The sequence below is a fragment of the Pseudoliparis swirei genome, chromosome 8 (genome assembly GCF_029220125.1).
Source record: "Pseudoliparis swirei isolate HS2019 ecotype Mariana Trench chromosome 8, NWPU_hadal_v1, whole genome shotgun sequence".
In the NCBI taxonomy this organism is placed as follows: domain Eukaryota; kingdom Metazoa; phylum Chordata; class Actinopteri; order Perciformes; family Liparidae; genus Pseudoliparis; species Pseudoliparis swirei.
The window spans coordinates 9875488-9898694 of NC_079395.1; the positions used below are offsets into that span (position 1 = coordinate 9875488).

At 40.5% G+C, this 23207-nt stretch overlaps 2 protein-coding genes across 6 annotated transcripts in view; both read right to left on the bottom strand.

The window, feature by feature from the left end:
- tnk2b (tyrosine kinase, non-receptor, 2b) overlaps positions 1–5618 on the bottom strand; it is a 45184-nt gene extending 39566 nt beyond the window's left edge. For 3 of the 4 annotated variants that reach the window (XM_056420251.1, XM_056420250.1, XM_056420248.1), the window contains exon 1: positions 5000–5618. The gene's annotated coding sequence lies outside the window, so the exon portion shown is untranslated. Of the gene's footprint in view, positions 1–4484; positions 4726–4999 lie in introns of those variants that run through there. The other variant, XM_056420249.1, reaches the window with a different exon arrangement.
- A 104-nt stretch (positions 5619–5722) lies between these two features.
- LOC130197543 (transferrin receptor protein 1-like) lies at positions 5723–22310 on the bottom strand. Of its 2 annotated transcripts, XM_056420256.1 has the most exons (19): positions 22213–22310; positions 16261–16305; positions 14966–15203; positions 14229–14412; positions 13873–14098; positions 13664–13786; positions 13417–13512; positions 12196–12335; positions 11934–12085; positions 11697–11816; positions 11422–11507; positions 11242–11305; positions 11083–11150; positions 10914–10981; positions 10729–10822; positions 10411–10632; positions 9954–10112; positions 9217–9462; positions 5723–5951 (listed from the first exon to the last, which is right to left on the bottom strand). In XM_056420256.1, the coding sequence occupies exons 2-18, from the start codon at positions 16291–16293 to the stop codon at positions 9220–9222; spliced, it is 2316 nt and encodes a 771-aa protein (XP_056276231.1). In that variant the 5' UTR covers positions 16294–16305; positions 22213–22310; the 3' UTR covers positions 5723–5951; positions 9217–9219. The 2 variants fall into 2 exon arrangements, with proteins under 2 accessions (XP_056276231.1, XP_056276230.1); XM_056420255.1 differs by lacking the exon at positions 5723–5951 and having other exon boundaries at positions 6779–9462.
- Between the last annotated feature and the right edge of the window lie 897 nt (positions 22311–23207).

The following is a 23207-nucleotide window of genomic DNA, read 5'->3' on the forward strand; positions in this document are numbered from 1 at the left end:
TATAACAACAACTTATCAGGTACACAAGCTTTACCATCAAATAGAAAGGTTAATATACACTTCCGTTCAAACGTTTGGTATGGCCTGCCACAAAACCGTGACGTGTTACAGTCAGATGTTATAATGTACAAAAAGTATGTTTTGTAACGCGGTACAAAGATCCAACCCATCTGACCAGTGAAAGGCCCAAAGGAGACAAAGAGCCCTCTGAGCACCAGTTGAATCGGGATAGAATAAATCACCAGGCGTTGGTACATGAAACAGGAAGCTTAGCATAACAATGTGTGCATATTTTAAGAGGAAGAAGTTCCTGGTTTCGTGTCAAGTGCACAATAATGTTTAGAATAAGTTCCGCATGGTGCCCCAAAAGACATTTAAACAGCTTCCTGAAGTATTCAGAGTCCAAATGAAAGCAGCTCTGTGGTCCAACGATGTTAAAGGGTCACTTGTGCTTTTCTGGACTGGCAAACAAATTAAAAATATAATTCTTTGGGGAGTGGGAGGCGAATATGTTTACAACAATATTCGGCTAAACTTATGTTTTAATGATTTAATTCTTCTAAATCTAAACTATACATTTGGTGTATTTTTGATTGTTATTGTCTCCCTTAAAATAGTCATTACTAAAGGAAAGAAGAAAAACATCGTTATAAAAGGTTACTCCAAACTTAAGAAATGACGGAGTACGCGTTTAATATATTTAACTCTGAATCGGTTGAGTAGCAGAACTTTTGTTAATGAATGTGTTTCTATTGAAGTAAAGCTGCAAAGAGGAAGACGAGACACGTGGAGGAGTGAAACATAATCTGCTCTCCAACAGAGGAGACCCGGAAAACCAGCTCACACCCACTCGTCTGTAGTCCGTTTGAGTAACAGCCGACAGAAAGACAATAAATCACAATGTAACATCATCAAGATACTTTCCGTCACAGAGCTCTCCACTACAGTCATTTAAAGACATTACTGCAACGTTAAGCTTGATGGATTAGAGGGTAATTACCTCAACAGTTAGTCGTAACTTTACCAAATGAACACACAACTCTACCTTTTCCAAAAGTGACAACTTTATAGTAATACTTTTGTGATTCTTTCTCTCGATTAAATCAACTAACCCCGACTATGTTAGTCGACCTTGATGCGGAGAGCCCTACAGGTGACTTAACAGGAGTAAATTGTGCATTTGATGGGGACGATTCACGATTTCTGGACGTGGTCTCAAACGTGGTGAAGAGCTGCAGCTCTATCAGCACTTTTAAAAATAATCAAAAAAATCAGTTGCAAGCTGGTCAGCGCTCAACTCATTGAGCAAAATTATTATGGCTTGTATTACTTACTTTTAATGTTTTTTATTACTTACTTTTAATAGTATGTATAACTTACTTGTAACGTGCGTTACTGTAGCTTTGCATTGTGTGTATGTTCTTCTTACCACATGTACTGGTGTCGTGTGTCTTATCCTGTGCTGCTTGTTATAGTTTTATGTTTGTTATGGTCTGTCAAGGGACTCCAGATGCAAAGGAGCTGCAGCTACAATCTGCTACAGTGCATCAAATGGTGACATTTATGTTTTTACTGTACATGGTCCCTTTTAAAAAAAGATAATGACAATACGTCTCAAGTCTTCATATCATATTATTCATATTCTGCTCATAAAGCAGCTGTGGAAAACATCCTGCACACTGATGTCTTGTCCCCAGCTGTCCTAATTAAAGACTTGAACTCGCTGTATGAGATACAGCTTGAATGAGGAAGGTGGTGCAGCACAGGGCAAACGGTCACATCCGGTTGGTTGGTTGGTGCTGCCCACATCTGAAACTATTCCTCTATTTCTAACTGCTCGCTGGGCATCAAGCCCGTATTGACAGACAGTTTCTTCTCAATCCATCCAACAAGCCCAATCAGCTGCGATCACACCGTCTCCGAGCAGCACGACTAGTTGTAATGCTAACATTTTTGAGAGGTCATTGTTTAAACATGTCAGGCAGAAGTCTTTAGTTCCTTTCCGTTTATAAGTCTTTTTAAGCAATTAAAATGGCTAATTCTTGAATAGAAAGATGATGCTGATTGTCTAATGCGTGGTGGAGCTCCCCTCAAAGCTTCCTGTTTCCTTCTTTAACAAACGAATAACGGATTCTAACTGTCGATGCATTATGCAAACCTTGAAGTTGGTACAAGTCATACAAGTGTGGCCCGTCTGTCTGTCACTATATCATTTGTTAGTAAGGAGTGGAGTCAAACGACAATAGTTTAGTCACTAACGGAACATCCTGAAAGTAATCAGATCAGGGCGGACATTTCTGCAGCAATCGAAACTAAATATATTACAAAATAATACAATAGGAAACTCAGAGAAAACAAACCTTTTCTTTCTAAAATAAGTTGTATTGCCTATTTCAGTATTTGAAATGTGTATATTTAAAACCTTACTTGACCGAATGCATCAAAAAAAGACACTACGCTTCTTTCAGACTAGTGGCAAGAAATCTACCAAAATACACATTAGGGGGTTTATTTTACTACACTTTGTCCATTTGCGACAGATGTTTTATTTATCTCCACTACAGTAACACTTCCATCTATCAAACTCTCCAGTTTCAGTAGTATCGATATTATGAAGTTTATTACACAAGGGTTTGTTCATACATCATTCATAGTATATTACATTTTGTTGCTAAAAACATTTTTCAATTTCTTTTTTTTTTTTCTTTTGAGGGAATTTTCTCTCCTTTATTTAGAAGATATGTCCAACATTCCTTCAGTAAAAACCTTTAACTTTTATATATTGTATACACGTGGGCTACAGTCTCTCTGACCACGAGATGACATCGCGATATCACCTCACAGGAAGCTTGGAGAAAGTACCTCATCGGGAAACATTTGATTTCATTAAGAATCTGCTTGTTCCACAGAGCTCTCTGGAATCCGTCACTGCCATGCTGCGTATTTATGTGAGCACTCCCACTATCATCACAGACCAACGGTGTCATCTTCAGAGATGAGAAACTGGATCGAATCCACTTCAAACACAGGTGATTCATTGACAAGCTCTAGCATGTGAAAAGTGGAAGTAGTTAGAACCAAATCCAGGTGTGTGATGATGAATGATGTGACGGGTCAACGTGAGGGCACGAGCGTTTGCTCTTTATTAAACATGTTGTTTAACATCAGCCTTTGTACTATTACACTGATTAGAAAAGAGCCGCACAGTCAGAAGTAAATGCATTCACAACCAAATGTAACATGGTGCAACACTATAAGCTTGATGCATACAAGGGTGGAGGCGGGTGGATGGTTAAGAACACCGACTTATCCAGTCGTGTTTCATGGTTTGATGCAAATAAAGAGAAAATGGATGAAAGAGCAATACAATGTCCTGCGAGGAAATCAGCAAGTTAGGTTGAAAAGGTGTTTTTAAGTCGGACACTGCGATGTGCATTGACTGACTGATCAAAGTTGAATTCAGAGGCAAGTTAGACATTCTTCTTATCCATGATGAGAGCACACAATCAAACAAAATCACACGAGTCGTGTGGCTCCCTTATTTTATCAACGGTCTACTGTACAAAAGTGCCCTGGACTTTACCCTGTGGGACGACAGTGGGTCAATCTGGTTTTATAGTCAAACACTGGAACACATTAAGGTTAATTGCACCAATAAAACAAACCAGTTATGTGCAAATGGCTTACATAATGCAAAGTGTAAAACTATGAGCAATACTCACAGATCTACAGATAGTGATAGTTATTACAGCTGTGTGGGTGTGTGTGGGGGTGTGTGTTGTGGGATTATTAGAGAGGCTTGGCCCGGCTGAGGTGGTTAATCCCCCCTCAGGCCTCCTATCTGGCAGGTTTGTGTGTGTGGGAGCAAAAAGAAAGAGACAGAGAGAGATGAAGAAGATCGAGAGATATCACACAGCAAGTGACAACACGAAAAGGCTCAGCAACGCACGCTTAACTGCACACGTAGTCCAACAAATGTATTAACTCACATATGTTATTCCTCCGGGGATGATTTCAGCTCATATTTAGTCCCCATTTGTCTTTACAGAGACTGTAAATGTGATTTTGCCTTCACTGGTCAAGTGTGCTTTATATTGGCTATTGATATTTGTAAACCTATTTTGAGTTAAACATGGCGAGTCCCGTAGATTTCAATTTTAAAGTCACCTTGTCTTCATTCTCATCTCTGACGTAGAACAGATAGTATGAAAAGCAGAGGCGTTTGAAAAAATTGTAACCATGTTAAATATGGCTCTGTTCTGACCGGGAGCAGCAGCTGTCGAGATGTGTTCAGTGAAAGGGTCACTGATCCATTAGAGCCTCGTGTTTTCCCGCGTCGTGGATGTCCAGGTGCGCTCCCTGTTCAGCGCGTCAGAGGACACCGATACACCTGTTAGCTACGTCACAGCCTGGAGGACCACCTGGAGGTCGTTATGTTAATCAGCGCCACATAGAGACGGGTTGTAAAATGAAGCAGGTCTCACCTGTCGGCTGCTTCCCGCCATGCAGCCTCATTAACGAGCAAGACGTCATGTTCCCGGTTAACGGTCGGCCCGCGAGCTGCGTTCGTGTCCCTCTGCTCCGTTTCTCTTATGCTAATATTGTGATTGACACCTGCCTCCCCCGATTAAAGTTACTGAAGTTAACTTACTTGAATAACTTTGTCTTTTTAAAGGGTGAATTATACCAGGTTTGTGTCAGGTGTTAGTGGTCAGCACCAGAGATGCAAATCAAGCTAGGCAATAAATGCAATACAGTGCAAAGCTATATATATATATATCATTATTTCACTTTGTTCTTTCAATGATAAAAGAAAGATTATAGAATAGATTATTATTAGATTAGTATAATTTTATTACAGAGTAAATTATTTGTATTCTTATTATTATATAGTATATTATTATTATATTATAGAGTACATATATATATAATCATTTGTTTAGTTAAGTTTGATGTGTGATAACGTTACATTACAAACGACTCGAGTCAGAGCGCCTACCTGTCAATCTGAGCTCCTGTCAATTGCGGTCACCTCCTGTTCCGGTGTGTCTTGGCACTTCAAAAACCGGCTACAAGTTCAAAAGTCCTGCCCTGTGTAACGCTTTAGAAAGCCTCGGCCATGGCGTGAAGGAGACTGAATTAAGTTTGCACCAGTCCGTCTTGAATGTTTACTTGCACACCAGCCTTGTCCGAAAACAGTCTGATTTGAGTACTGTGGCTGCTGGCGTCAGTTCTTTGCAGTCTTTGTACAGCACAAAGATCGTCTCTATATCTGAAGAGGGATCACTCCAGTAACGGGAAACGGACTCTTTTGTCTGTAAACGTAGTTAGTAAGCTAAATAATGTATTGCTCCTCAGCTTTAACAGTTCGGCTTGAATTAAATTATATTTTATTTATTTATTTATTATCTGAATGTATGAATAACACTGTTTAAGAAGCATCATTGTTCCCTATTTCTTAAAAAAGTGAGTGGCATGTTCAATAGCTTCCACTGCATACATATATTTGTACAACTGGCAACTACCTATTCATTTATGTATTAGCCCGTAGGTAAAACAAACCATAGCTTAAAAAGAAGCTAATGCAGCTTATTTGGTACAGCCATTTCATATTTATACCAGCTTCACTACAAGAGGATTTCTTTGTGTATTTGCATGTTGCTCTCAGGTTCATGTGCATTCCCTCACGGATTGGTGCAATGTTCAGTTAATAACATTTACATATTGTTCTATTTTAATTTCCTGTTCATACATGTCCGGCTCTCATTTAAGCCAAGACAATGGTCTGCATTTCTCCACCACTCTTCTTGATGCTTTGCCGCAGCAGGAATCCGTAGCGGAGTGAAAGCTCTTCATTTCCGTCTCATCTCTGGTGCATTCAGGCTGTCAGCCCACTCTTAAAGGAACATGCCACACGTGGGCAATATTGCTGCACTTTGTGGCTGCAACTTCTACCAAAAAAAAAGGAGTAAAATGTATTCAATCATTATTAAGCAGTAGACAAACTGCTGTTCTATTCAAGTGAAGTCCAAGTGAAATGCAAGTGAGAGGAGTATAGGGTTAATAACTCCCCTTTCGAAAAATAATGTTGTGGACCCTCTTATGGCCATTTACTAATTAAATGCAAACATCCACTTAATGAACTACCATATGTCAGTGAGAGACTAAAGATGACAGTTGAATACAAACATGTTTTAGTTTGTCTCCACCTTCTGGTCAAACGTGGTCACAACAGCCTTTAGTTTATTAATTATTTATTTATGTTGTTCCAAATCCTTAAAAAAAAAACTACATCAAGTCCTTCCTGATGATAAATATGAACTATTGTGATGTCACAATTACATCAAATTTGATTTAAGCTGTGCATAGCGAAGAAGTCACTTTGCACAAACCTACATCAATCTGCACAGACATCCAGGTGAAGGAAGAATACGCAAACATCAAGATGTCAATGCAAATAAACACCGGATGCAGAAGTAAGGCTCTAATGTATTGCAGAAGTTTATCTAAAAATAACTTTTGCACTGAACCTCTGATGCAATTCTAACGGAGTTATTCAATGTTAACGGCATGACTCATTTACAGCTCATGCCAAGACACTTTCAATATGTTTGCATATTATGAAATAAATCTCCAAACGAGCAGTACAATTGAATTTAGCTCGTATTATAAAAAAACTATTTTAGGATTTAAAAAATAAAATGCATGTATAGCTTTATAAAACTCAAGTCTCAAATCGACCATCATTTAGACTAATGATTATAACACAACTCAACAGTTCTGATGCGATTATTTATTGCAGCAACGAAAGAATGAAGCAAAGCAAATTTGAATAGTGAGGAAAAAAAATTAATGAATTCTTGTTTTAACGATTTAAAATAAAGTCTTGATGTTCCACCAAAGAAACATTTTGTTGAGCAATTCCCACATCTGCAACTCAAGTTAATAATAGAAATGTAATTTACAGAACATGCCCCATGATAGCCCAGCAGGTCACTCAAACTATTAAGAGATCATGTCAAATGGCTATTTATCTAAAACCAACAGGTTTCTCTGCTGAAGCATCGTGATTTCCATTTATTTTTTAAGAAAGATTGTAAATGAGAAGGAAGGTGTAGTAAATTTGCTAAAGAAGGACATCGTTAACTACTGTAACATTCAGTGTGTAATTTCAAAATCCCATTTACAAAGATCTTACTTAAATTTGTCATTATTCCTGTGAATATATTTGACGGTATTGTAGCATAACAGGCCTTTAAACCAGTAACGTTTGATTCTAGCAGACAACGGGAGGCGAAACAAAAATACAGAATAGTGAAACTAAACGAAACAAGGCAATTACACACCGTCCAAAACCTCCTTAAGTACTGTACGTAGAAACAGTTACGACACAAAGACGTCTCGAAACAATGAATGAACACATCAAATTAGAAATTATAATTCACTTTCACACTGAATACCTCATCAAAACCAATTTAGTGAGGCAAGTGTTGATCCTCTCTGGATACTGGACCACGCCGCTGTAACCTGTGGTCCCAAAAAAAGTGTTTCTCTTGAAAGCAAAAGACGTTCCATATCAGTTTTATACCTTGAAGCCCAGAGAAAAGATTATCAGCGTCTGCTTGAAATGACAAAACGGCTCAATAAAGAAACCCAGAACAAATTAAAGTCAGATTATTTACCTTTCTAATGAGACAGATGGAGAAAGGAGAAAGGAGCCGATGTGAAACCTTTTCATAAGAAACTACAAAAGCAAGTAAACATCATTGAAGGGCTCTAAAGCGGCAGACAACATCGCGTAGCACCCTAATGTGTATATACAAACATTATGGAAAACGTTGTTCCCGATAATAAAAACATCCATTCCTACAGTGAGATATGGAGGGCACTGCCTCCGATACGGACACGCACTGGTAGGCAAAAACTACCTTCTTTTTTTTTTCACATTATGGAAGACACTGCTGCCGATAATTCCATCAGGACGAGAGGCGTACAAGCACCAAGGGACCCGTACCGACAGCCAGCGGCGTGGTATGCGAGCTGGCCCCGGACACCGGGCCAATCCAGTGTCAGTTCACGTCATGACCTCATGACCTCAGAGTCGTGCCAGGTGCGTTCAGTGTTCAGTCCGGGCCGTCGGTCAACTTGTACACTTCTTTTAAGCAGATGCTGCTTTTGTCATTTCGACAGTATAACTGTCATAATTATGAAAGGCACTGCTCCCGATAATTATACACACATATCTTTTTAGAAAAAGGCAATACAAAAATATTTATAGTGAACCCTGCCACTGATAAATAAATAACACAATAAATAGACGTACGGTTTCCGTTTCAGTGCCACATGGTTGAGACCTTCTCGGTTTTTGAAAGGCCAGCATAGGTTTGCCATCATGTCAGAAGGCAATTCAGGTTATTAAGAAATTCTGATTTGTTATTATTTAGGACTATTCTAAGAGATCACTGCAGCGTGAGTTTTAAATGACAACTCGCTCAATGTCCAACGTATATTTCAAGATGTGTTCTATGAAACATAACAGAGTTACTTTCAACTCATCTCCTTCCAAACTTCAAACAACAAGTTGAACAGCAGATTTCAGCACAGTATGAAATTATAGCGACCAATTCTAACCAGCTCAGGTTGAACAGCAGACTCCAGCAGCAATGGAAATACCAGCAGTTTTAATCTGTAATAATTATGGCAAACAGTTGGAAAGTAATTAGCTTAAAATACCATCCTGGTCATTTGAGTTGAATTCCTCTGAGCTGGCAGACACAGCCTGTCCTGTGATTGTGACCTGATGCTACTGTGCTGAAGCCTCACATTCACTCAATGTAACATTCATGAGGTAACCCCAATGTAAGTAGTAGTGCTACATGTCACGGGCACTTAAAAAGGTCGTCGTTAGTAGCACCAGAGAATTCAGAACATCGTATTGAAAGGCCACATGTTAAAAATGAAAGTGAACGACCCTTTAAACTGGTTTTAGGCAAGGCGCAAGTACAACTCTTTGGAGAGTTTCAGAAGGAATGACGATGAGCTCATCACTCAACTATTGGAGGTGATGACCGTGCAACTGGTATCCATTTAGTTAAGAGTCCTAATTTGATAATTTCCTTCGAGCAGCTTATCTATTTTTAAAAAAGCTGCGCGTCTGTGACTACCAGTTGTGATAAGAGGGCCAAACACGAGGAAGAGAGAAGGGGGTGAAATTACTTTTTATATTTGATTATCCAAAGACCAGATGTCCCCTGCTAGCGAGTTGGCACATCCCTGAACTGTCCAGGTGGCCAAGGCAAACTGGTTGTGGAACAGGTCGGCGTCCGCCTCGGGGTGGTTGGTCCTCAGGGCGTCGAGGTGGTTGGACAGAGCCTTGAGCGTGTGAGGCCCGGAGCCCAGCAGGATGTGGCGGAAAGGGCTCTCTCTGGGAGACACATAGGGGGACAGGAAGTTCCTTTCCACCTAGACACAAGGAAAGGAAAACAGGAGGATGAAAGAGGGGCATTTGCCTTATTGTTGTGCTTACCCAATCAACAATTAAAGTGGCTTTCTTCAAAAAACATAACTTCACAGCTTCTTTGGTACATAATCAGTAACAATCAAGTGAAGGCTATTGTCTTATTATTATGCAAGAAAAGACCGCTTTGGCATTATGGGGAAGAAGGTACATGACATCATCTCTTCTGCCCAACCCCCCCATGTCAAGACAGTGAGAGAAGCAAACCAACAACACAGAAACGTCTCATGAAATACCCAAAACTGTTCCAATTGCTCAAAGCAACGGATGTCTGACATGAAGAAACTGCCTCTGATTACAGGTTTTCATAGAGTGCAATACAGCAAAGCACAGAATGGATTCATTTCTTAATATGCCCCTCTGTTAAGACATGCATAGAGAAATAAATTGCGGCAACAATATATATATTTTTAAACTTCTCTAGTCGAGGTCTTACCGTCATTATGCGGTCATTATAAATGCGACACATCTCGACGTCGTCCAGGTCACTGTTCTTGATGTCTTCCATGAGCTTGCGAGAGGCGCGGCTGTAGGAGCCAGAGGCCGACATTAACCACTGCATTGTTAGGACCTTGGGCAACAGCTGGGGATGCATCTGGAAGCACACAGAGCATCCACAGGGTCATGTGGTATTCTGAATAAACTAAATATACAGATGTGCAGCTTTTGGATACCCTTGGGTTACATTATCAAAGCAGTGATTAGACAAAAAACTGCAACAAAAATCTATTCAAAAGGCAATAGACGGCGGTAACCTGGCAAATCTGAATCTTAAAAGAAATGTTATTGAAATTAAAATCATTGATTATTTTTCTCTCTGCATACAGACTAACAACCCAAATAGCAACTTTTGGTACGTTCAACCCATGTCAGCAAGAAAATAAGACACTCACCTTCTTAACAGTGTTGATTTTGCTGTTGATCTGACCAACATGAGAGCGGATAATATTGTTGTACTTCATGAAGTCCATTCGCAGCAGATGATCATGGACCAGCCTCAGCGCGATGTGACCCGCGAACCGGGTCGCTATTTCAGTCAGCTGAGCCACCTGGTTGGCCGTGGCCGAGTTCAGGTTCTCCTTGGTGTCCAGCAATGTCCCGAAGAATGGGTATTCCTGAAAGGGGAAAGATGTGATTGTTACAGTTAAGGAAAATACAGCCCAGGATGAACCAAACTTGATAGTAACTTGTAGTACAACGGGATGACTTACTGAGGTATCAGAGGTGAATCCAAATGAGAGTGAGGGAATGCCAGAAAAGGCAAGGAAAGGATAAGCAGCATTATCCAACTTTAGAGGCTCCAACCTGGAAAATAAACACGTGGAAGATGACGAGAGAACAGCTTAGATATCACGCCCACACACGCACACTAGACTAACAGCCTGGTCTCACTCACACATTTAATTCCATGTTGCCCTTTGCAAATTGGGAAGAGAGTGTCCCGTCCTTGTTTGGAGAGTTTATCTAAGGAGAAGATAATTGCAGATGTACATTAGATCTTAAAACTCACAAAAATGCAACTATAGTATTTAACTCGCAACATTGCAGGCTTGTATTAAATGTACCTCAGTCAGAGTGGCCTCGATCAGTCTGTACATCAAGGGACTGGCTGCCACTTTAAATTTTTTCTGACCTGAAAAATATGACAGTCATTCTGATAATCACTTATTCTATCATATTGTAAGAGTTGAATATTTCATAGCCTGGAAACCTGAAGTAAATACCTGTTACGACTCTATCAAGGTTGATGTAGGAGAAGGCTTTCATGCTCAGAGAGGAAAGATAACCCTGGATATACAAAAAGAACAAACATACAATTCAGGAACAGTCCTCCAACTCATCAGTATAGTTACAAAATAAAAGCTGCAGATCAAGAATAATGCAATTGGGGAAATCATTCCCACCTCCAACCACTCGGTGGCGCCAACGCTCCCATATTCGCCAGCGCTCCAACTGGCAAACACGATGCTTCTCCTCGGTTTGAATCCATCTGGCAAGAAGATAATAAATGCATCAACAGAAAAAGCAGCGCCCTCACTACATGAGGAGTATTAAATTATAAACATGTCCTGATTTCCTTCTTCAGATACTAAATAATCATTGAAGGATCTAATGTGACGTGTAGATCCAGTGCAGCAGTATTAATACAAACATGGCACCATTTCACATTAAAACGTACCATTCTTCACCATATCCGAGATGGAACGGGCCAACTCAATGAGGATGCTGGTGCCGACTGTCGACCCAGCAAAACCTGCACCCCACGCATCCCTCTGAGCACCGATCACCACATATCGATCTACAATAAAACATTTTTTTTTAACGGCATTAATTGTCAATAACATATTTTCAGGAACTCAGTGTACCAACTTCCTGGTGACATTATCCATTTTTTTTATTAAACTAATAATTTTACCTGCATCCACAAAGCCTTTGATGACCCCAAAGACATTATTGATCTTTTTCTCAATAAGAACATTATTGACCTCAACGGTAATAATGTCGCTCTGGTCTCCCAGTTGGTATTGGCCTCCCCAACTTTCGGGTTCAATCTGACCCCCCAGCTGCCTGTAGGATGCAGACAATGCAATGTTATTATTATTGCTTCACAGCGCAAGAGGAATATTTAATATTAAAGTACATTGCTTCAGTTTGTCCACAGCGGATGTGAGTCTTACTTCAAAATGTTGTTAGCCATGCTGGCTGTGATGGTCTGGGCCAAGATTTTTGGCAGTCCTGAAGACTGGACCGGTGGAAACTGGGTGTGGTTGAAGGAGGGGAAGCCTGGGGTGTAGGGGTCCCCTGAACCCATGTGGACCTGTGGGAGGCGGACAGATGGGAAGTTGTCAAGTGTGCCAACAGCTGTGATTTGACATGTTGAATGCTTTTGAGTTCCAAACTAATCTTCCCAGTAGCCTTGACTTCAAACCTCTACATTTAAAATGAAGACAAATGTGTAAGAGAAGTTTTTTGTTTTTGTTTGGATCTCCCACAACTAGGGGGTGTAGGGCCCCTCTCAATTAAGACAGAGGCCAATATAGTCAGGAAGAGCACTAGGGCCAGGTGTTGCTAGATTGGCAGGAGCGCCCCGTTTTTTGACCGTGGGAGAACAATTGACAATGTGTTTTGATTTCTTTTGTTTTTTTAGAAACAGAAAAATGGGTTTGGACAAGGAACGCATATTTTGGTTTGTGTTGAAAGCCATACAAGTCTAGAAATAAATAACGCCTCCAAACTAAACCTCCAAGTAACCATAGTGACCTCTTGATAGGCATCGGGGTCACTACAGTAGGAAAAACCTATAACCATTTAACCCTTATACCCAAGACTACTTTTGTTAAACATAACATATTCCTGTTTAAATGATACATTACTATCACTAAGAATGAGTGTCATTAGGCTATTATTGATACTACTTTTTAATACATTTAAATGACTCGTTTCTCAGAGCAAACTTAAGAATAATCACTGAAAACAATCTTGAAGAAAATAAATAATATTTATTCCATCTGTAACGAACGTTATGTTTAAGAGCACAACTCTGATTTCTGTGCAAAGATGGTGAGAAAGAATTGCGACGCTGCTAAATAGCATTATGTTATGGAAGTCTCATCCCCCCCTCCCCCTTTTCTTAAATTACTGATAGCAAAACAGATAACTCCGGACCAATAGTCCAGCTTCTACTCCTTTAGAAGCAGGTTTTGGGGGCATCCCTAGCCTCCACTAATGAACTAATGTGAAACCAGTGTCAGGAGTCACCCTTGGTGTGACTAGAAAAGCTTGTGGAGCACAAAACACAGAAGTATTGATTAAATATAAGTTCACTGAACAAACTAAATATGTCTACATGTCTCTCGCTTTATTCTTCAACTTGTTGCTTCTGAACTAGAAACACTCACATGTCCAAAGAGTGCAGTGGAGTCTCCAATAGAGTAATCCGCGGGGTCTGGGTATATCAACACGGCAGAGGCACCCATTTTGGCAGCATTGGCTACCTGTAAGCAAAAAGAGACAAAGAAGTCATGGAAATTATTATCGTCTTGAACAGCAAAACAGATTATAAAAATCACTTATTTTTTAGTGGTTGAAGATTAAAAAGTTTACAGTAATCTAAAACTCGTACTGAATGTCTTACGGACCACACACCTTTTCCGCACAGCTGATCAGTCCCACACGGACCAACACAACCCTGTCAGTGAGGTTGATGCCTTTGTCCCGCAGCAACCTGAAGTCACTTTCCTGCCCATAATACGCATACAAGACAGTACCCTGGAACAAAAAACTAAAAAAATGGCATTTTCCTCAACAACAACAACAACAAAAAGGAAAAAAGTATATTTTAACTTAGAAATTACCGTCACTGTTCCATTGGGACTGTAGGACAGGAATCCCTGTGGACGCTCATCGCTCCCGTTCTTGAAATTAAATCTGTTGTAGCCTCTAGCTGGCGGGTCCTGAACCTTAACGTAATGCTCATCGGTCCAGAAGTTCATGGCGTACTCTTTAAACTTCTTCATCACCTTGTTAGCCAGAGCGTCATCACCTGGAGAACCAGCCCGGTGGTTGACGCTGGAAAACTCTCTAAGACGGGAGGAATTACAGCATGGAGGTGAGGGGAACAGGGAGACAAGGAAACTGGAAACAATGACAAACAAATAGACGTTGTGCCTCTCCAGAGACTTTACAGGCAGTGTGCGGTTTGTAAACTCACCTGAGGACGGGTTCAAATTTGGCTGCAGAAAGTTTCTGAGCGAGGAGCTTTTTGACATCATCCCAGTCCATGAGTGGGGCAGGACCAGTCTCCTGGTCAAAAGGTTCGATATAAGTCTCCACAGAGGCTTCACAGGTGGGAGCCAAGTCCTTCTTACGATGAACCAGGTAGCCAATCAAGTACCCTGTAAGTAGCAGCAGTTTCAAATGAAGAGCAGCAAAGGACCGAAGGGAAAAATTGCACTGACGGAGAGAAGGGCAGGACACTTTCAAAGACAGACTGAAGGAATCAAGTTAGTCTAAAACAAAACGGAGCATTTTGAAATGCTATACTACCAATGCTAGATACAAGACCCGTGAGTCCTTTTGTTGCTCAGATAGGGACACATAGCACCGAGCTATGGCTTTCTGATGATAGAAAGCAGATGTTGCGACATCCCCCAGATGAGCCTTCAGGTGAATTGTTGTTGCCTGTTGGCTCAGGGCAAGTCTCCCTGAGACTTAACCGACAACTCATATTTTAAGTTTGTGTTGGTTTAAATGTCAGTGTACGTCTAAGAAACGGCTTCATGCTCAAAGCAGAGTCCTCAGCATGGGGCAAGAAAAGACTTGCTGCTTTATTTGCAAAACCATAGATACAGATTCAAAGCAGTCGCCCCAAGAGTGACACCAACGTACTTTACAGTGATGCAAGCTTAATGTGAAACACAGCCGCTTCATTCAATGATCTCCTCCTACCGATGATGAAGATGAGGAGGGTGGCGGCGGCCATGAAGCAAAGGTTCTTAGGTTTGCGTCCAAGCTTTTGAGCCGCGTAGGGTTTGTGGGTGGAGTTGTGATTGAGGTGGTCTCCCACGCCGTTTCCCCCGACTTCCTCTTCCATGTTGGACGACAGATTCATCTCCACCTGGCTGTTATCGCCTTCCATGTTCTGGGTCAAGTTGAAACGGGTGTAGGAGTGCGGCTCCCCGTTGAACTGGAATGACAGAATGATGTTGGTATGAGAACATATCGATCTGTATCGAGCGGAGAGGAGATAACCCTTGATCAATGGGGCTTTCTACAAAGTGTTTTGTGCAATTATGAATTGCTTGAGATGACAGAATTGAGTAAAGATAAACAAAAACATTTTGGTTTCACCAATAAGACATACCTTAAATATCTTAAGAGTATACAAGTGGTGGCTAATTCCCTAAATAACGGTAATATAATCTTTATTGATGTTTATTTGATCAGTAATAAAAAAAAACACTTGGGTTGCCAGGTTGTGGGAATTCCCATTTCCTCTTCCAGCATTGCTTTGCTCCTTTAGCTCGCACTGTTATTCATCAGAAAGACACCTCCAATGGACTAATCAACTACTTACTTCTGGACTTCCAGACACAAGACTATTTTTTAACAGTTACAGTTGGGCTTATCGTTAATTTGGAATTAAAGAATCCTTTGTTAAAATTCCAACAATAAATTAGGCAAAAAAGGACAACCTTTTCATGTGCCAATAATGACCAAAGATCTTTCATGAATAATATGCATTAAAAATATCAAACGCATGTATAATATACATTTACAGCGGTTGCTTTTGGAATGCTTAAAAAGGATGCAAGATGACTGATAATGAGCACTCTGAAGTAGATCGCCTACCGCGAAGGGCTACCGAGAAGAAAATGGAGATCTGTTACAGGCTACGAAATTATTCAAACAAAAACTTAACTTTCAAATGGGTGGTGCTGGCTTTTCTAGAGCTAGAAATAGTAATAATTAAGGTGTAACCCTATAGAGAATGCAATTATTTTTTTATTCCGTAGCAATTAGAAAATATTCCCATCACTAATCTTAATCCAGATGGATTCACAGCACATAAATATACAACAGTCTCAGCATGGTGGTAACCAAATGTAAAAGTAATCATTATTTGTTCCTAAAATGAAAGAACAACATTCAATTGGGCAAGTTGTAATGACACTCATTTCAGAAGAGGTAATAATGGGAAGGCGCAAAGCTTGTTATTTTAGGATTTAGGTTGTAATACTCACAAGTTTGGATATTGTTGACCTTGCCTGGTCCATTGCTGCGTCGGTCTAAAAAGGGAAACAATGAGAGTCGAAGTGAAGCATCAGGCCTAAAGACAGGATGATTATTGTTGACTTTCACACCGTTTGAAGTTATTAATAGTAACAATCTACCCAAACACTCGAGTTTTAAACTCACTGTAGATGAAATGGGTACAAATAAAATACATGTTATTCAACAGCCATTTTTCATACTTCGTGTATTTCTATACAGTGCATTCCTGTTTCTCTTCAGAGAATAATGGAGTGTCCAAAGAACACGTCCCACCTCTTGTTCAAACAGCCACGGGGTTTCCTTTGCTGCTTATGTGAAAAGGCAGCACTGTTCCTAGGCACAAAAGGCCAGTGTCCAGCACAGGTCAACACAGACCCCATGTGAACTCAATAGCCAGTAGAAAACAGCATAACTAGCGTCGATTCAAAATAAGAGCCAATCAAAGCAAGGTTTCAATTTAACAGGGCAACAAGACCTGAAATCCAAGCAGTCTGTCTATTTTCTTCACGATTGTAAAGCACCATCAGTGGAATAAGAGCTTTGCATGTGATCGCCCTCAGGAGAGAAGTTATGTCCATGTTTCAGCAGCAATGCGGGCGGAGAGGGGTCAAGACTGGCATCTCCTGTTTGATAACCACTTTGTCGTCATATCTCGTGCTTTTCTGCACAGTTCTTATACATATTATACACACACCAGCTGAATAAACACATCTACTATAAATGCACATTAACCCTTGTGTTGCCTTAGGGTCATTTTGACCCGAATCAATATTACACCCTCCCCCCGCCTTAGGATTAATTTGACCCCATTCAATGTTTAATGTCGGTGTTCTTTCGGTAGTCAACAAACAAACATAAAGTGCCTCACACTTAAACTTGGAAAACAATATTAATTCTAATAATTTTCTGGAGGTTTTAATTGCTGGCGTCAAATTAAACCCAAAGGGTAAAATATGTTAGTAAATATAAAGGTAACAGGAGGGTGAAACATTGAATCGGGTCAAAATGACCCTAAGGCAACACAAGGGTTAAGGCATTAGACAATGTTACAGTATAGAATGTCTCACCACTCAGTGGACATTGATTTTCCGATATTTGACCCTTGCACACTGCAGAGTCACTTCCTGGCCTTCTTTTTTTTCGCCATTGCTGGCTAAGGATTTCTTTTGAGTATCACGTGTGCCGTTATGTCAATCCAATGAACTCCATTGATCGATTCCCTTCATTTGCCAATGATTAAGGTAACCAAACACTTTGTATGTATTCGTGGTGCACCCTCTGTGCACGTGTCCCTGACCGTTGACTCCAGGACATTTTGTTTTGTTTGAGACAACCTTTTGGTACAACACGTGACCCAAAAACAAAGACAAAACAGTCCATTTGTTTATTCTACCACTTGCACAGGAGGAACGGACATTTTGGAGCAAACATTTTCCCCAGGAAGTGTTGGCAGTGCACCAGTTGTTCACCATAGCTGTAGCATGCTAGTCATCGTCGCGTGGATGGATGTTTAGGAAAAGAGAACGCTAAATATCGGTGGTTAAGATAAAGTGCCACGACGCAAACACCGCTGTTCACAGAGACCGCAAATGTTTAGCCAACATGTTCTGATCCTATTGCCGGAGTGATTCATGTGCTGAAGGTTTTATGAGGTGGAGAACAAATTATCTTTGATGTCAGTAGCGCCATTGCTTTTTGTATACAACAGTTATTATTGAGTTAATCACATGAATGCAGATATTTTCTGAAAAAGTCGACCCCATAATGAGTCTGGAGCCTCAATGTACCAAAGGAGGCCAGTTCCACCGATAATAGTTTGCAAGCATCCCGTCTGCTCCGATTAATCGTCGATATATAAAAGTAGCATTAAAATAGGCACTTGAGAAGATACGGCCAGCGGCATCCCTTCACACCAGAATGAGTGCAAACCAAATGACTTAAAATGCTGACAAAGCATTTGGAAAATAATTTGTAGGCGACATGACCCTCTAACAAAAAGGCATTTCCATGAAGGGCTAGCAATGTTTCACCTTAAAACAAACAAACTTCTTACACCATAAGCAAAGCAACTCACAATTCTTATCTGAACAACAAGGTGCGTATTTGACAGACAATGATCATGACCTCTAACATGCCTGACCTACAAAGAACAAAACAGACCCAAACTTTTCAAACAACTGTGGTCTTATCAAGCCCTGTTGTAGAAAAGTAGTCGATAATGATGTGACCTTATGGGTTAAAACATTACCACACTTACTGAACTTTGGACTGAATAATTCACTGAAAACACTGCTTTGTTGAGAATAAGCTCGGATACAAACTACATATTCAAACCATGGTAAAATTAGGGTAACAACTTCATTCGTGTACCCAATGTTCAGTTTATTCTGAAATAAAACACAAGTGAAGCTAAACCTGAAAATAGACGAAACAATGCGGAGCTTTCCCGGAGCGATTGATGTGTGCCGAGCAGCCGCAAAGCAGAGAGAGAAACCCGTAACGATCCCTATGGGACAATTTACAAGCACTCCGGGAAGGAGATCCCAAACTGGACTTTGCGTGAGGAGAGCCGTTGTGGGCAAATGCCAAAAGGGAGACAAACGATCCGTCGGGCCACAGCACTAACTTGCAGCATCAAAACACGGCCTTGCTAAACTCCAACAGCACGGATAAAAACCTAACCCTGCATTTCAAGTGTATAACAATAAAGCAAATGAGCAAACAGCCATGTTGGTCCTGGAACCAAGTCCCACAATGACAAAGCTCTGCCAACACTAAATGAAGAGCACCTAACTTTAGAACACGGACCGACAACTTCCCCCCCGACTACCATGACTTCTACAACCTTGGGGGATGGGGGGCAAGTACATTTCACCTAAGGGTCAGAAACTACAAAAATAATTTAAAAAAGAGCAGTCTCACAAAATATTCATAGCCTGCTTTGCACGCAACCTTGGCAGATATGGATTTATAAAATGGTATGGGACCAGGCGTTGCTGCTTTGTAAAGCTAATTGCTCTCTAAGGTGGGCAGAGCCATGTCTAATCTTACATACCAAACATACTGAGCCCTAATACTTTAATCAGATTAGCCACTTTTTCACGAGAGACCTGTGGAAATTATCAATATAAAATAGAACACAAATAAATAATAAATAGGTTCAAAGAAGACCCTTGCATCATTCTCTGAACCAACACTTGTATCTCCATTTAATATATTTTTTAGCCAAGTGTGTGCAAGAAAGATAGCAAGAGCAGACTTGAGTCACGCCCTTCTGGGAACGACACTTGCAGGCCTAACCGGTTAGACATTGATGCTAAATGACGGGAGGACACCACAGAAAGGAAGCTGACAGATTGAAATGTCACTTTTAGTCAAGGACAAATATAGAAAAAGATGCGACACAGCTTGACATTCTTTCCCCAAAATAAAGAATTTTTGTTCTTTTTTTAAACATGCAAGAGACTAGAAATAGTTTAGTTAAAAATTTCAACTTGAACATTTATTTTCAAATTCATGGACTGCACAGCCCTGCAGATTAATGTCAGTGTCTGAAGGGTGAACTTCTAGGATCAATCATGGCCTCCTCTCAGTGCTCTTAGTATGGATAAAAGTAGGTTAGTTATTAAGATGTGGCAAGAATGCTTTTGGTTAAACATTACAACATAACTATTGTGAACTTCTGAGGGTAGTTGACATGGCCCAATTATTGAGGAATTGACTCCACACTAAATTAACGTCATCTAACAAGCACACAAGCCCAGTTAGACTGCAGCCATGATCATGTATTAATGATCACAGCACTTGAGCAACAACTTGTGTTACACCTTAACACAATTACATCATGTTCACTATGCAGTACAATCATTTGCCATAGTGATAATGACTTAATAACCATCATTGTGTTTAATTGTGTAGTCAACCGTTAGAAAAACAAACTGTGTACAAACCTGGCATTGTGGGAACATTTAAACTCCTGCAAAAACTATCTTGTCACATTTATAAAAAGCGTATGAAGTGATTTTCTCCCTCAATAAAACCCAAAAGAGTTGGATCGTGTTCTTGTTGTTATTACAGTAAGAGTTTTTCTGTGCGCCTCGTATGCAAATACCATAGAAGGAGGTGAAAACCCTGTCTAACTGGTGGTTGAGTCTTAACTGGAACCATTAACAAAGAATCAGGAAGTGGCACCGTTTTAAGTTTTTTTTTTTTAACAGAATACATCTATGAAAAAGGACAAGATTAAGTCATGTATGAAAAAAATGTTAATCCTGATTGTATATTATTAAAATACCCAGTAATCATTAACATTACAATTTTAGAATAGTACCTTGGTGGTGGCAAAATCTTGTTCTACTAATCAGAGATTGGTCTCATGAACTGTTCTCACTCAGCGGTGTCCAACTTTAGAGTGAACAAGAAGCACAATGTGGGAAACACGGTCGAGGGGTGAGAGAAAAGTAAGGTGTGGGAAACAATGGTAGGGGCAGAAGGAGAGTAGGAGAGGAGAAGGGGGAGAGGGGTCATTGTAGGAGTCATTGTGCTGTGGCAAATCATGTGAGAGTCACACTGTGGGAAAGCTCCAAGCAGCTGATGGGAAAAGGAGCCAGAAGTAGAACAGTGAGGCATGCAAATCCCATGTACTGGGCCTGCACCAGTATTTCTTAAAAACGGCAGGACATTCTGAAGTACAGACATGAGCTGCTAGATATAGTAGTAGCTTTATTGTCAATGTCTTCACATGTTAAGACATACAAAGGAATCGATAGGACGTTTCCCACTCTCCCACGGTGAAACATATAAAAGTACACAGGCACAACAGATAAGACAAGACATTTCCTAATACTAAGTAAACATAAAGATTCACGTACAGTTGTTATAAATACTATATATATATATATATAAATACGTAATACAATTTTAAACAAGTGAATACAAGTGTTCTATATGATGTTGTTTATATTATTTACTATGATGCACGTTTTGGGAGTCAGATTCACATCAGTGATGAACACAGTAAATACAGAATAAGATACACTTGTTTTGCGGTGTACGTGTGCATACAATTAATTATATTAGTACATTGGGGTTTTTTCAGGAAAAAGTCAGTCAACAGTTTAAAGCCACTTGCGGCTAGTCTGTGTTTAATGTGCATGACCAATACCACACTACACCGCCTTAGGGGCAACTGATCCATAATCAAATGCAGCTCCTTTTCGACCATATTTTGAAGAAAGCTACTGTCCAATCTCTTTTTAAGCTTCACCTAAATATGAAGAAGCAGGTTGGATTATTTAAAAACTCTCATCCAGACTGGAGATTACATCTATGACTGTTGTAGTAAATATATCTTATCCATGCAGCAGCCTATTGCTGCCTGTCAAGGTCAGAAAACAGGGACAGTGTAATGTCTACCGACCGACACAGTTACACCCCCCCTCCCCCTGAGGAGGAAGTCTCATTCGGGGTTTTGACCCAAGCACCCTCCGGCTCACGTTTAGCACAGCAGGGCACCCTGAACGCGACTACCAGCTCCTCGAGTTATGGCGCCCTTGTTGCATGGACAACGCGACAACCATCACTGAGAATAACGTGCAGTTAATTGCACCATTGTTCCCACAGAGTGCAATGGAGAGGAGACGTGTCTCAACACAAGTGACATGTGGCGCCGCTGCTGTCACGTTATGCTTTTCTTGAACGCCAGCACGTCATTCACGAGGGTTAAAGTAACTTTAAAGAAAGCGAATTAAACTTTGCAATGCATTTGGCATTTGTTAATGGACTCTACAAAGAAATACGAGGGCTTATGTCCTTCCGCAGACAGAGTATTGTTGTGTTACCGTTATATTTCAGTAGACTAAACTTCTCCGGCTCGGTCTGAACTATGGTCGCGGGCGGTTTGTGTCGGATGAAGCTCTCACCTGCTCTTCAACTCTAACCGAGTGACTTCTTCTGTGACAGCTCTTCACGCGATGGTTCTCCTCTTGCTGCTTCCTTGCTGCTTCCCTGCTATCTGGCCTCCTTCAGCCGGTGCCCTTGACCATGCTGCTTCCAGTTACACCCATCCGATTGGCCGTCGTTTACTACAGAGGCGTAGCTAGGACGTCACTTCCGGCCAAACGAATCATAGAGTATCGCGAGATCCTGTTTGTCCCACCGGTTGTGGAGAAGTCAGAGCTCGATGTGCTTTTTGACACTGTTGGTATGGTTTATATACAAGGCAAGGGGCAACACTTTTTTTTAACATTGTTTTACCACATCTGTTTGTATTAATTGTATTGCAACATTAAGCTGTAATATTATATCCCAGTAGATAACTTTAAACTTATAAGACCACTTTGTTGCTCTATTTGAGATCAAAGGGAAAACCAGAAGTTGAAATAAGGTCACCATCTGGTGGGAAGTACGGTAAGTATCTGTATATTTAGCTACACAAGTACACTTTGGAGACAGGCCTACTTGTTTACTTGAATATGTTGTGCTACTTAATGCCTCTACTTTACTATATTTCTGAGGGGGAACGTGCACTTTGGACTCCACTCTACATGTATTCAATGGCTTTACTTAAAATGTAGTCCATATAATATAATAGTCCTTTTGGCCGATCTAAATATAATAGCAATACCAGGAGAGATAAATCAAAAAGTAAAAACAATGATACATTTACCGTTCATGTTGCAAATTATAGACAAGCTTTTTTGTTGTTCCAATATAAATAACCACACCAGTATTTTTATTTGGAAAGAAGCCTAGGGGTCACCTCCGGCATGGATTGCCTTGAATGACCCCCAGTGTGTCACAGACAAATCAATGACTCCTTTCTGCGGCTCACCTTGAAATGAGAACAAACATAACACCAGTGTGCTGAGGACTGTTAACTTCTCAGACCTTGCAGTCCATAAAATAGGGTTTTCTT

What these genes read in the sequence shown, in the direction of transcription:
- LOC130197543 (XM_056420256.1), bottom strand. Translation starts at nt 16,293, where the DNA reads ATGGACCAGGCAAGGTCAACAATATCCAAACTT. An exon ending in CCTCCTCATCTTCATCATCG is followed by an intron (nt 14,413 to 14,965) that starts GTAGGAGGAGAT and finishes TGCTACTTACAG; the next exon opens with GGTACTTGATTGGCTACCTG. An exon ending in TCGAGGCCACTCTGACTGAG is followed by an intron (nt 10,982 to 11,082) that starts GTACATTTAATA and finishes TCTTCTCCTTAG; the next exon opens with ATAAACTCTCCAAACAAGGA.